This window comes from Schistocerca cancellata, chromosome 12 (assembly GCF_023864275.1).
Source record: "Schistocerca cancellata isolate TAMUIC-IGC-003103 chromosome 12, iqSchCanc2.1, whole genome shotgun sequence".
Taxonomy (NCBI): Eukaryota; Metazoa; Arthropoda; class Insecta; order Orthoptera; family Acrididae; genus Schistocerca; species Schistocerca cancellata.
Window position 1 is genome coordinate 124,240,955 of NC_064637.1, and position 14,415 is coordinate 124,255,369.

General features: G+C 41.2%; 1 protein-coding gene across 1 annotated transcript in view; it reads right to left on the minus strand.

Moving 5' to 3' along the window:
* The window catches only part of LOC126109509 (ectopic P granules protein 5 homolog), a 343,395-nt gene that overhangs the window by 106,621 nt on the left and 222,359 nt on the right, over positions 1 to 14,415 (minus strand). Inside the window, exon 27 of the mRNA XM_049914531.1 lies at positions 4,504 to 4,681. Within this exon, the coding sequence (XP_049770488.1) occupies positions 4,504 to 4,681 (178 nt within the window). The remainder of the gene's footprint in view (positions 1 to 4,503; positions 4,682 to 14,415) is intronic.

The window sequence follows — 14,415 nt, forward strand, 5'->3', positions numbered from 1 at the left end:
AGACACTGTAAAAATCCGCCTGGACCCTGGACAAAGAGCTAAAAAGGAGGACATGTCCAGATTAATCCGGACGTCTGGTCACCCTAACTTTGTCATCTCTGTCAGGTAAAAGGAAATGTCCTGTCTGATTCACTGACTCAGTCCAAACGACTAGGGAGAGAAACTCAACATTTGGGGAAGGTGTTGTTCTTACACTGTAGGCATTATTTAAGAAGGGATAGTTCGAAATTCCACCCCTATGGGAGTGAAAAAGAAGATGAAAAGTTTGTTGAAAATATGTCACTACTAAAGCAATTTTTGAAGCTAGAACTACAAAACTTAATATTTGGTTTTTTGATCAGAAGTTATTTCACATTTCAGCATTTTTGGATTTCAACCCCTAGGAGGTTGAAGTGGAGGGTAAATTTTTTTTTTTTCTTTTTAATAAATCATCATTAAAGACCTACTAAACTATTTTTAAAGCTGAATAATGGTATTTGACATCTTGGTTAGAAATAAAAAATATGGGTTTCTGTGTTTTTCTGAAATTCAACCCCTAAGGGGTGAGACACAGGATGAAAAGTTTCATGAAAATATTTTGTTATGAAAGCATTTTTAAAGGTAAATCTATGAAAATTTGTTTCTCGGTTGGAAATACAAAAATACCTCGGGGGATGAAGTTTTCATGGAACTACTTCATTACAAAAGCATTTTTGAAGCTAAATCTATGAAAATATCTATGAAAACTAGAGTCTCATTAGAAATAAGAAAATATGTGTTTCAGTGTCTTTGAAAATTCAACCACTAATGGGGTGGAATAGAGGATGAAAGTTTTTAAGAAAACATTTCATTATCTTAAAATTTTTTGGTCTATGAAAACCGGTATCTGACATCTCGGTTAGAAGTAAAGTATTACGAGGTTTGTGAGGAAAGTAATGAGACTGATTTTTTTACCTAGCAAAGTTTTTTATTTTTTCAAACAACAATAATACTGTCCCCTTCAAAATAGTTCCATTCAGCAGGTATACACTGGCAGAGTCGTCATTCCCGGTCTTGGCAGCAGCACTGAAAGGCTTCAGCTGGTAGGGCCTTTAACATGTCGGTCACATTCTTTTGAATCTTCTCCAGAGTCCCAAAATCATGTCCTTTTAAGACAGTTTTCAATTTCAGGAAAAGAAAAAGGTCACAAGGACTCAGATCAGGTGAATAGGGGGCTGTGCAGGAGTGGATTTTGAAGTCAAAAATTCCATGACTGAAGTTGCTGTGTGACATGAGGCACTGTCATGACGCAGCATCCACTTGTCTACAACATCTGATCTCACGCAATTCTACCTTTCCCTGAGCCTTTCAAGAACATCTTTGTAAAACATTTCATTGTCAGTTTGTTCTGGAGGAACAAATACCTTATGCAAGATACCTCTACAGTCAAAAAACCAAATCAGCATTGTTTTGATCTTTGATTTGCTCATTCACGCTTTTTTTCACTTAAGAAGGTGTCTCAGTGTGCCACTCCTCACTTTAGCACTTTGTCAAGGCCTGAATGCAAAAATCCAGGACTCATCACCTTATCATACAACTGGACCATTAGTGGTCGGCAATTCTCTCAAGAAGATCAACGCACATGTTTCTTCGATTGTCCTTCTGCTCAGTTGTGTGGCCTTTTGGCACCATTTTGGCACAAACCTTTCAAAATTTGATGTACGGTAAAAGTGTTTAAATTTAAAAGGTCACCAATCATTCTTATTGTTAAACGTCAGTCTGGTATCACAACAGTATGCACATACTCAATGTTTTCATTGGTTTTTGAAGTCGAAGATCTCCCTGAGTGAGGTTCATCTTCAACTCATTCTCAGCCATCCAGAAATGGTTGGTGCCAGTGAAAAACTTGTGCTGTTGATAAGAAATGTTTCCCATATGACTCTTTCAACTTTTCAAAGGTCACCGCGCAGATTCCCCAAGTTTAACACAAAACTTGATGGCATAATGTTATAAATTCCGCTGTTCCATTTTTGTAACATGCAACAAAAACACAGCTTCAGTGATGGAGCTCTCAAAAATGATGTGATGGCTGTACAGAGCTGAAACTTGGACTGAGCATCTAAGAGGGATGAACACAACAGCCTTCACAAGTAGAACGACACAGCACTGCCAAATGACTCACAGTGTTGTCAGACTCATTACTTTTCTAACACACCTCGTATGTGTTAATGTTTCTGTAGCAATATCACCACAAGGACTAAAAAGATGGGATTAACATAAACTAGAATCACTTTTTGGTCGTAAGTACATTCAAAGAAGACCATGCCTCTATGGCCTTAATTAGCATGAAAAGTTTAGAAAGTGTAAACTAAATCAAAGAAAGATATTTTAGCAGTCACAACAAGTAATTTGCTTTGTCAGAATTGCACAGAAAAAGAAATGGCTCACTCATACATTAAATTTTCAGTGGGCCCGATGTATGTTTATGAAATTATGGGTTGATTATAATTAAACTTTCAATTCACTGCAAAAATAATACCACTGGTCGGGATTACATCAAATTCCAACAGAATACTATTGGAGAAAGCAGGAAAACATATGGCATAAGAAAAAAAAAATTGTGTGAAAATTGATCAATAGATGGCACTGTGCAAGTCAGAATATGTAAACGAAAACACCTGTCATGGGCAAGACACATTGAAGTTGGTATAAATATGCCGGGTACATGGCTTTTACTCCTTTTGCGTCTGCAACGTTTGCCATGACTGTCTCAATGCAGGATCGCACACTGCTTGTAAAGCTGTATTACAATAATGATGACTGTGCACACATCGCTCTGCGGAAGTTCCATCTGACAGGATATGTCAATACACAGAATTGTCGAATATGGTCAATGGAAAATCCACACACAAATCAACCATACCACTTCATCCTGAAATGGTCACTGTGTGGTGCAGGTTTACAGCATTTATCATAGGGCAATTTTTTTTTTTTTTTTTTTTTTTTTTTTTTTTTTTTTTTTTTTTTTTTTTTTTTTCGAGGAGACTGGTGCTTCTGGTCCTGTTACCTGTACCATTACTGGTAAGCACTATAAGTGTCTTTGGCACAACCACGTCATTCCAGCTCTCCAACAGCGTGGATGCGTGGATGGGATCATTTTTATGCAAGATGGCGCACCTTCGCACATTGCAAATCCGGTTAAGCGGCTGCTGAAGTGCCATTTCGGAAAATTATCAGCCACCATTTCCCTACAGCCTGGCCATTCCAACCACCTGATCTTAATCCGTGTGACTTCTGGCTGTGGGGTTAACTGAAAGATGTTGTGTTCAGTGTTCCGATTGCAAACTTAGCTGGCTTGAAGACACACACTGCGCAACACATTCTGAATGTGACCCCGGAAACACTTCGATCAGCTGTGGAACATGCTATTTCTCGATTTCAGCTTGTTGCAGAAAACAGTGGACAGCACATTGAACATGCTTTGCGCCAGTCACACGAAAATTAATAATCCGATTTGATTTTGATTCATGCTTTTTATGCAGTTTTTAGCCTCAGGACAATTAAAAACCGATGTGAGTGATGCTTTTTATGCGGTTTTTGGCCTCAGGACAATTAAAAACTGATCTGAGTAATGCTTTTTATGCAGTTTTGGCCTCAGGACGTTTAAAAACCGATGTGATTGATACTTTTTATGCAGTTTTTGGCCTCAGGACAGTTAAAAACCGATGTGACTGATGCTTTTTATGCGGTTTTTGGCCTCACGACAACTAAAAACCGATGTGAGTAATGCTTTTTGTGCAGTTTTTGGCCTCAGGACGATTAAAAACCGATGTGATTGATGCTTTCTATGCAATTTTTGGCCTCAGATCAATTAAAAACTGATGTGAGTGATGCTTTTTATGTGGTTTTTGGCCTCAGGACAATTAAAAACTGATTTTTCCCATCCAATGTGACAGGACCTTGCCATAATGGATGGGCTTACATAACCAACAGTATCACACCTGTACATCCATGCACACTGAGTCGTACACTTCGTTTAACGTCAAACGTACATCTTACGCATTGTTGTATTTGTCATTTGTCATTTGTAGTTGGCCACTATTAAATTATGATGCTTACACACCATCTACTGCTACATTTTGCAACTATTTATTTTTGTTCTGCCATACGTTTTCCCCCTTCTCCGATAAATTGCAATTTGACGTCATTTAGACCAGTGGTGTTATTTCTACAGTGGTTTGAAAGTTTAACTTCAATTATAATCACTCTGTATTTTTGTTGTAATTACTACGCAAATGTGAGTGAAGCAGTGAGTATAACAATAAGAAAATAAAAGAACAAACTGAGAACACAAGGAATTTCGTGTTCCACAGTACGTCACTGTTATCCGAGGAGGAGGAGGAGAAATGAATTCAAGTATACACGAACTTCTAGCAGCTTTTTAGTGTCACCCTTCTGGTGCAAAAATCCTCTCGCAGTTTTCCACAGTGGAGACAACTGACTCGGTCACGCGAAGACTACAAGTGCAGGTGCCACTCGCCGTACCTGGCCCAGGGTCTCGAGGCAGCCGGTGAGCAGCTGCTTGCTGGGTGGGTAGAGCGCCACGTCCTCCCCGTAGAGCCCCACGATGTGGTGGAACAGCGCCACGCCCACGTCCTGCACCCGCGCCGTCACCTCCACACTGCCGCGCGCACGGTACTGGCTGTACTCCCGCTCCAGAAGGCTGCGCGCAACACACAAATGACATTCCACTTTTTATTCTTGCCATTATTACTTGTGTGTTTTAATAAGGTACTGCATATTTTCAATCTGCTCATCGACAAATTATCACAGGATGTACATGCAGTCAACAAAAAAGCTTTCCTGTTTTTTTTTTTTTTGTTTTTTTTTTCGGATTTCCCAACTAAAAATACTTTGTTCCTGGGTCGAAATACACTTTTTTCTGGATTAAAGTACATTTTTCTGTATTAACTGACATTACACTTTTCGTCAGAGCTGTAAAACTTACCAATCCTTTGAATGGCAAAAGTTTTATACATGGTCGTAGAACTTCCTGGTACTTTTAAGAGATGAAACCCAGCAAAAAACAACATTTTTTGGAAAGATCTCTGACGTGTGGCAACATGTACGCTGCATATTATCATATTATGAAAATATAAATACGAATTCCACCAAATACAGTACAATAGCTTCCAAATCATTGAAATCAATGTTTTTTTTATGTTCAATAACATTATTTGTAATAATGCGTGTAATGTGTGTGTGTGTGTGTGTGTGTTTTGTATGATGATGAGCTTAAGAGAAGGAAGAGGGCAAAACCTGGTGCCATCGTATACCCTACTCCTAGCAAATAGCACTAACAGGGCTGCCAAGCTTAACATCTCCATCCAACAGATGGATCGCCATCAACAGTGCCACATGCTCTCAATTCATGAGGTGCTGCAGAGAGGTTTGTTATTTAAACCAGAACATCGGCAGAAAGTCTGGCAATTGGTAACTCCCCCTTTGCCGGACAAATACTGGCAGTGAATACCTTTTTCACAACCATTATTTGACCCAGCTTACCCCCAGGTCAAGCGCCACCGCACAAGTGTGCGTTAGTGACCTCAGCCACAGAGATGTGTGAAACTGAGATTGCGATGCACTTTTGTCAGCCAGTCATACTTCATATTGTACGATCTCACAGTCAATGAGTACAGCACATGTGATGTAACAAGCCAATAGCAACAACACACAAACAGGAAAAGTTAATGGTTTAAATTAATATACATACAGTATAGCTACAAGAGAAGCTAAGCTTTAACATATAATACATAATAAACTCAGTATCACCCAGGACTGGAGCAACTGAATTACATTCTCTGCCAGGGTTTCGATTACCTCTCGTTGTGCCCTGAAATGAGAAATGTCCTGCCCATTATCCTTCCCATCCCTCCCACAAGGGTATTCTGCTGTCCACGGAACCTACACAATACATTTGTTCATCCTTACACATTCCCTGCTTCCTACCCCTTGCCTCATGGCTCATACCCCTGTAATAGACCGATATGCAAGACCTGTCCCATACATCCTCGCACCACCACCTACTCCAGTCCGATCATTAACATCACCTATCCCATCACAGGCAGGGCTACCTGTGAAACCATTCATGTGATCTACAAGGTATCCTGCAACAACTGTGCTGCTTTCTATGTAGGCATGACAACCAACAAGCTGCCTGTCTGCATGAACGACCACCAACAAACTGTGACCAAGAAACAAGTAAACCACCCTGTTGCTGAACACACTGCCAAACATGATATCCTTCATTTCAATGACTGCTCCACAGTCTGTGCCATATGGGTCCTTCCCAACAACACCAGATTTTCTGAAATGAGCAGGTGGGAACTTTCCCTGCAATACGTCCTACATTCCCGCAACCCTCCTGGCCTCACCCTTCGTTAGTCACTGTCCTCACCCTTCCAGCCCCTTCCCTGTTCCCTTTCCAGCACTACATAGCTGTCATTCCATCACCACACCCAGTCTTTTTATTCCTCTACTTTTCCGCTACTTCCCCTCTCCCCTCCCCACCTCTCCCCTGCCCTCCGTCTAACCTGCAGCACTTCACTGTCCGCCACCCACATCATACTATCCCTCCCCCTTCCCGCCCCAGCCTCCTCCTTACCCCCATCCAGTCACCACTCCCATCATGCACTGGTGCTGCTGCTCGCAGTGTGGTTTCAGTTGCCTGAGACTGCAGTCATGTGTGTGAGTTGCGTTTTGCATTTGTGTCTGTGTGTGTGCATATGTGTGTCTATTGCTGACAAAGGGCAATAGCCAAAAGCTTTAATTGTGTAAGTCTTTCTGTTGTGCCTATCTGCAACTCAGCATCTCCACTATACAGTGAGCAGCAACTTTTCTTCTCATGATATGGTTACATTCCATCCTGCATTTTTCAATGTTTGACAAATAATTTTGGTGTTTTTTAGCATGTGTTACCCAGTAAAAAATTAATATTGGCATAAATGGCTAGTCTTCAGAGCCCAAAATTTTTCTAACTGGCTGGTCCTCAAAGTGTAAAGTTCTGAATGAGATTTACATGGTCACAGATTTAAGACATTCATCACACGTTCTCAGATTTAAGACATTCATCACACATTCTCACAAGTAACATAATTCACAACGGTGTGTTGTTGCGAAGTATTACATTGTCTTTATCCTAAAGTCTTTGATAAATTTGCTGTCAGCAGATGCTTGTGTGTACACTATGTTTTTGTTGTTGTGAATGGTGCATTTTCTTTCCAACTTAAGTTTATTTTTATGTTATTCATTCACTTATGCTTTATTGCTGCAGAATTATTCTGCTTTAGAGAGCTAAAGTAAAATTCTTTGTCAGAGTATCAGTTCTCACACAAACAAAATTTGAAAAGTTTAACTGAAAACTAAAATAATGAAAAATTCCTGGAATTCTAAAAAGTTTCCATGTCTTTCACAGATTTTTCCTGGATGAAAAAATTCACGTCTTTTCCCCAGATTTCCTATGGCGTATACACCCTGTATCATTAGGTGTTAGAGTGTCAGCTCCTCAGCATACGATGTTCGGTGATGGTACAGTGTTATAGTGTTATACAGCACCAACAAAGATGAGCTGGAGATGAGATTGAAATGCTGGAAAAAAGCTTTGGAAGACACAGTGATGAAAGTCACTAAGAGGAAAATGAAGTATTTGTGCTTAGGAGGACAAGGGGAAGAAACAAGCCAGTTACGTGGATAAAGCTGAAGAAAGTCAACAGCTATAACTACTTATGTTCGATGATACAGTTGATGTCATAAGCATTAAAGTGACAAAAAGCATTGGATACCTCCGAATATTGTGTCGGACATCCATTTGCCCAGCGTAGAGCAGCAACTTGACGTGGCACACACTGAACAAGTTGTTTGAAGTCCCTGCACAAATATTGAGCCATGCTGCCTCTATAGCCATCCATAATTGCAAAAGGGTTGCTGTCCCAGGATTTTGTGCACACACTGACCTCTCAACACTGTCCCATAAATTTTTGGTACAACTGGGGAAAACAACACAGCAACCAATGGAGTCCCCTTGTTTACACGCAGCCATAAAAACAGCCACAGAGTAGTGGTTCTCAGTTAAAATGTCAGAAAACAATGTATTACAAACATATGCAGTGAGTGCAACCTCTCCTATAATGCACTAAATCTAAAATCATCTGGGCCTCTACAGTAACCAGGGGGGCAGGTTGGTTAAAACAATGATTTGGAGCTGTACTTGCTACACACCAAGTGACTCCAGCACAGGCTGCACGCGGATCCCAAGCAGCCTTACTGCTCACGGACATTTGGAGAAAAAGTGTTCCAGAGACAGACGAGCAGCAGTATGGCGTGCTGCTGAATTCTGAGTGGCAAGGAACTTATATGCCTCATGCACCATGAGGAGCTGCCACTGGACTGTGAGTGGCAGTTCACCAGCATCCAGCACAGAGAATGGGTATGGGGCTGGTCCTATAAGCACCTGTGGCCATCCTAATCCCATCACGGTGGATGGCATCAATAATCTTCAGATAAGAGGGCCTCGCTCATCCATATATTGTGCACGCATAGTCTAGCCACGACTGCAAAAAAGCCCTATAAAACTGGAGCAGCCATGCCCTGTCTGCTCCCAAAACTTGAGGCTAAGGCTCTTTAGGATATTCAGTGCCTTCTGGGTTCTGGCTTTCAGATCTCTCATGCTGGGTGCAAGTACTACTATGACAAGAAGAGATTGGCACAGGATAAGATATCGTGAAGGTCCGCCTTGAACCAGTCTGAAGACTGATAACTGGGATGTTGGGAGGAAATTTTTGTTTACCTGGCAGCTGGAAGAAGTCAACAAGGCAGGATCAGATGCTGTGAGAGGGAGGGGTCCACAGAGGATAGGATAGGTATTTTTGGATAATAGCATTCTGTAGCTGGAGTATCATGACAGCGTATTGAAAACCTTTTGGGAGGTGATACTTGTAGACAATCCTGATGTTTGGAGAGCATCATTTTCAATTTGGGAGATGGGGTGTAGGTAACAGGGATTGCGGAGGAGGAGATTAGTGTTTAACGTCCTGTCGACAGTGAGGTCATTAGAGACAGAGCACAAGCTCGGGTTAAGGAAGGATAGGGAAGGAAATTGCCCGTGCTCTTCCACAGGAACCTTACTGGAATTTACCTGAAGCATTTTAGGGATATCACAGAAAACCTAAATCAGTATGGCCAGACACTGGTTTGAACCTTCATCCTCCCAAACGCAAGTCCAGGGAGCTAACCACTGCACGACCTCTCGCTCTGAGTATGAACACTTCAGGAATTTTTTTTTTTTTTAATCAGATATGTGGGCGAAGGGGTTGGTGAAATAGGAACACTACAGGTGGGGGGGGGGGGGGAGGGGGGGGGGGGACACACATCCACAGTGAGAGCTTTTATGGTTAGGTCATTTGAGTCTTCTGTGGTTTCAGGCAGAAACTGGGTTTTGGCTAGGGATAGGAATAATTTTCCTGAATTGACGTACATAGGAATCCATTAAGAAAGTAAAATCACTGTAAGGAGAGAGAAGGAATGATAATGACACTGTGCTAATCACTGTAGGAGAATATCGGAATTAAAAGTGTAAAGTGTACCCTAAAAGACAAAACCTTGAAAAAGACAAATAAATATGTGTGGCAGCTGTAAAGGAATCAGTGAAGAACATTTTGATGGTTTGGGAAGTGAAAATACAAAAGAAATTTACACTATGGGCTGTTGCATAGTTCTGTGCTGTGAGAATGTTTGGTTGTAAATCTGTGGTTGTTACAGGCACCAAAAAAAAAAAAAAAAGAATTTTATTTGTTATTGGCATGTGGTGCGCGTACCACAACATGAGTAGTAAAGATGTCTGCACCCCCAACAGTCGGATGTGCGGTGCTTTAATGGTGTGCTATTGGGTGTTAAGCCAAATTGTCACTTCCAATTTAATCCGCAGTATTTCAACAACCGAACCAGTTGTCTTCTTCATGTCCGGCGAGTTGTGCTGTTATGCGTACCGTACTCACTGAGTTAGCTCCAACCAAACTGTGAAATACTATCTGTGCCATGCCACAATTGGTAGCAGAGTTCAACACCTGGCACCCTCTATGCGCTTTGATGCTCAGTTGCTTTTTGAGACCCACAGTGGTATTACTGATCAGTTAATTGAGTCATCAGTTCATAATACAACTTTGACCAGGAAGTCTGCTGACCACTGCAGTGGACTGTCGAGTTTTGTCCTCAGTGAGTGTATAAAATGTATTTTTGGTGCTCAGGAACATTCCTTTAAATGCACTATGTATATTTAACTACACAGATGCTAGCAACAGTTTTGCCAGCTGATGCTCCACTACCATAAGCAGATGCTGCCTTCTGCTGTGAAACACCAAAGGTTTAGATGTAAATCAATGTATACATTTGAGTGAATGGCTCACTTATCTTAACTGAGCTAATACAGAGCCCTAAACGTCTATCAAACTATACACAGTGCAGTATTGATGTAGTGTTCATCCGTGACTTGAAGATGCTCATTTGACTGAAATTGGTTGGCTGTCAATAAATATACAATAGCATGGCTCTCGGAGTTTTCTGTTGCACAATTCTCTAAGGAGAGCTCTTAATCAACACACAGTGTAAGTGGAAAACTATCATCTTTATCGAATCAACATGTTCCGCAGATGCCAGAAATGTGGGTTCTGAAGCACCAGTAAACCCCCAATCTTTAAAGGATCAAACTCCCATGTATAAAACAGCTTCAAACTTCAGATTATTTTAGATACGAGTTGTCGTGTTGAATGTTTGACGTATGCACGTAAGAGGAAAAAAAAGGTTTGGAAATTGTTTAAAGCTTTTTTGGAAGGCTGTGGCTAAGCTATGTCTCTGCAATAACCTCTCCTCAGGAGTGTTAGTCTCGCAAGATGTGCAGGAAAACTTCTGTGAAGTTTTGAAGATAGCAGATGAGGTACTGGTGGAAGTGAAGCTGTGAGGGCAGGTTGTGTGTTGCATCAGGATAGCGGGTCAGTGCTCAAGAAATGGGGTGTGTTTTTTAAGCAAGTACCATTTTGAAATAAAAATAAAACATTTAAGTAAAGAAAACATAGTAGATTGTAATGTACATGACCTCTATTTAAATTGTACAGTTAGACCTCTATTTAAATTGTACAGTTAGCCAATTACAGTGACTTGTCACTTTCAAGCACTTTGATATTACCTTCTTCTGCAGACACTTCTTGCTGAAGTGTATACATTCATTCAACTGCAGCATCTTTATCCAAATATGTTGGTATTTAATTACAGCAGCCCATGCCACACTAGGCAAAGTTCATAATATTTTGTTTTTGTGAGGATTCACAGCCTCTAAAAGCTTAATGAGGTGCTTGAAAGTGGCAAATCATTGAAATTTGCTAATCATATGATTTAAGTAAATATCATCTATATTACAGCCTACTATGGAACATGTTTTCTTTTATTGATCATTTAGATGCTGTGGATACCCATAAAACAAAATTTAAAAAAATAAAACAAGCATACTTTTCTTAGCTATTTGATTTTTAAGTGAAATCCTGTACTTTAATCTACTTTCCTACATAATTCCTACCAATATTAAGACACTTATCACATTGTACACCCTGCCTTGAATACTATCCTCGTAGAAATCTGCCACACAAACGAAACTTTCAATAACTTCAACGTTCTGTAGCAATAGCATAAAGTACACCTCATGACACTTGAGGACTCTCATCACATAACGCCGAAATTATAAAGAGTCTGTTCTCTCTCACTTTCTGCTCCACATCATCAGTAATGAGTAAAAGGTTGCCCCCTTCATTCCTCATTAGTATGGCCATCTTTAAAATCTCTCACCCATTTCCATACCATGACATTGCTTGCAATAGTAAAGCAGTGCAATTTATGCAGTTGTTACAGAACGTTTAAATGATCAAGAGTTATGCTCAACTCACCGATTTCTATGAGGGCGGTATTCAAACCTAGTTGTACGATACAATATATGCCTTAGTATTGGTGGGAATGATGTACAACACTAGAATAAAGTACAGGCTTTCAGGTAAAAATAAAATTGCTATGGAAAGTTTATTTGTTTTGTTTTTATTTCAAAGTGGTGCTTACTTAAAAAGATACCTCATGTTACAGGTTCGAGTCTCAGTTTGGCACACAGCTTTAATCTGTCAGAAAATTTCAAACATGTATTTGAAATGCGAGTGTACAGGGGTGGTCTAGTTAGGATGGAGGCAGGATGTTGTTGCCTGGGCATGATGGGGAATTTTTCAAAGACAAAAACTTCAGTGTCACATTTGGAGTTTATTGCTTCGAGCACTGATACTAAAGCATAAACCAAAAAAGACGGAATACAGTGTCAGGAGGCTGCCACAGCTAGACTGAGTGCACGACACTCTTAAAGAGGAACTAGCAAACACGTCTAGCCGAGAGGAAAGCTGGTACCGTGTGTCCTGGATGTTTTTAGCTGGCCCAATCCACATCCCGCAAGTGACGATTTCCAGCTTTCCTGCTGGATGACAGTGTTGTACCCCAAGGCAGCCTACTGTCAGCAACACATCGAAATAGTGTCCCCTCTCAGCAGTACTCATGTGGGAACACTATCCAAGTGAACCAGGTGTGGGTAGTGGCGCACAGAGTAACATCCAGAATGCACCCAGCCAAGGCCAGCCACTGACTCATCATAGGACACTGTAGTAAAATCACAAAATACAGTGTAATAAAATTTTGATAGGAAAATTCCCCAATCCTTGGGTTTCCCTCTCAGTCTGGCAACTCACCATGCACACAAGTAAACAGAAGAGTCAACTTGCAAAAACCTCCTCAGTCCTGAGCTTAGATGTTGTGAACGAAAAGTTTATACTGCCAGTCAGCGCATTGTTCAGGGACAAAATAAGACTTGGGATACTAAATTTGAAAAACTGGTGTGATTTGTCAAAATTTTAGGATATGCACACAGTGAACGCTAGTTATGTTAGAAAACAACTGGAATAGGCCCTATGCAGGATATCCAGAAAACTCAATGTCTAATACCCAAAAATTATGAAAACTATGCCATTGGAATGTGAAAATATTGGTCACTGGTGAATGCTGAATCACTGGCTGTATTGTTGTGATGAAATAAACACTCACTTCTTTAATATAACAGGTTATATTAGCGTACACTGAGCTGACAAAAGTCATGGGATATCTCCTAATATCATGACGCACATCCTTTTGCCCAGCGTAGTGCAGCAACTTGACGTGGCATGGATTCTACAAGTTGTTGGAATTCCTTTGCAGAAATACTGAGCTATGCTGCGTTTACAGCTCTTCATAATTGTGAAAGTGATGCCAGTCCAGGATTTGAATGTAACAATATTCATAAGGAAAGCTGCTACTCACCATATAGCGGAGATGCTGAGTTACAGATAGGCAGAACAAAAGGCTCTCACAATTAAAGCTTTCAGCCATTAAGGCCTTCGTCAACAATAGACGACACACACACACACACACACACACACACACACACACACACACACACACACACACACACACACACACACACATGGAGGGCAGAGGAGAGCTGGGGAGAAAGGGGGGAGTAGCAGAAAAGGAGATAAATAAAAATACTGGGTGTGGTGGTGGAATGACGGCTATGTAGTGCTGGAATGGGAACAGGGAAGGGGCTGGATAGGTGAGGAACAGTGACTAACGGAGGTTAAGGCCTGGAGGGTTACGGGAACGTAGGATGTATTGCACGAAAGTTCCCACCTGTGTCATTCAGAAAAGCTGGTGTTGGTGGGAAGGATCTTTATGGCACAGGCTGTGAAGCAGCCACTGAAATGAAGAATATCATGTTTGGCAGTGTGTTCAGCAACAGGGTGGTCCACTTGTTTCTTGGCCACAGTTTGTTGGTGGCCATTCACGAGGACAGACAGCTTGTTGGTTGTCATGCCTGCATAGAATGCAGCACAGTGGTTGCAGCTTAGCAGTGCAGTATTTTTTACATGAACTGACCTTTTGATTACGTCACATGATGGACAATCAGGTTGGCCATATCATTCTCTCAAATTGTCCAGAATGTTCTTCAAACAACTGACGTCCAGTGGCATGGCATATTGTCACTCATAGAAGTTCCATGAGTGTTTGGGAACATCAAGTCCATGAACGGCTACAAATGGTCTCCAAGCAGCCGAACGTAGCCATTTCCAGTCAATGTTCAGTTCAGTTAGACCAGAGGACTCAGTCCACCCCCTGAAAACACAGCCCACACCATTATGGAGCTTGCACAGTGTCTTGATGACAACTTGGGTCCACAGCTTCGCGGGGTCTGCACCACACTCGAACCCTACCATCAGCTTGTACCAACAGAAATCGAGACTCACCTGACCAGGCCAAGGTTTTACAGTTGTCTGGGGTTCAACAGATATGGAC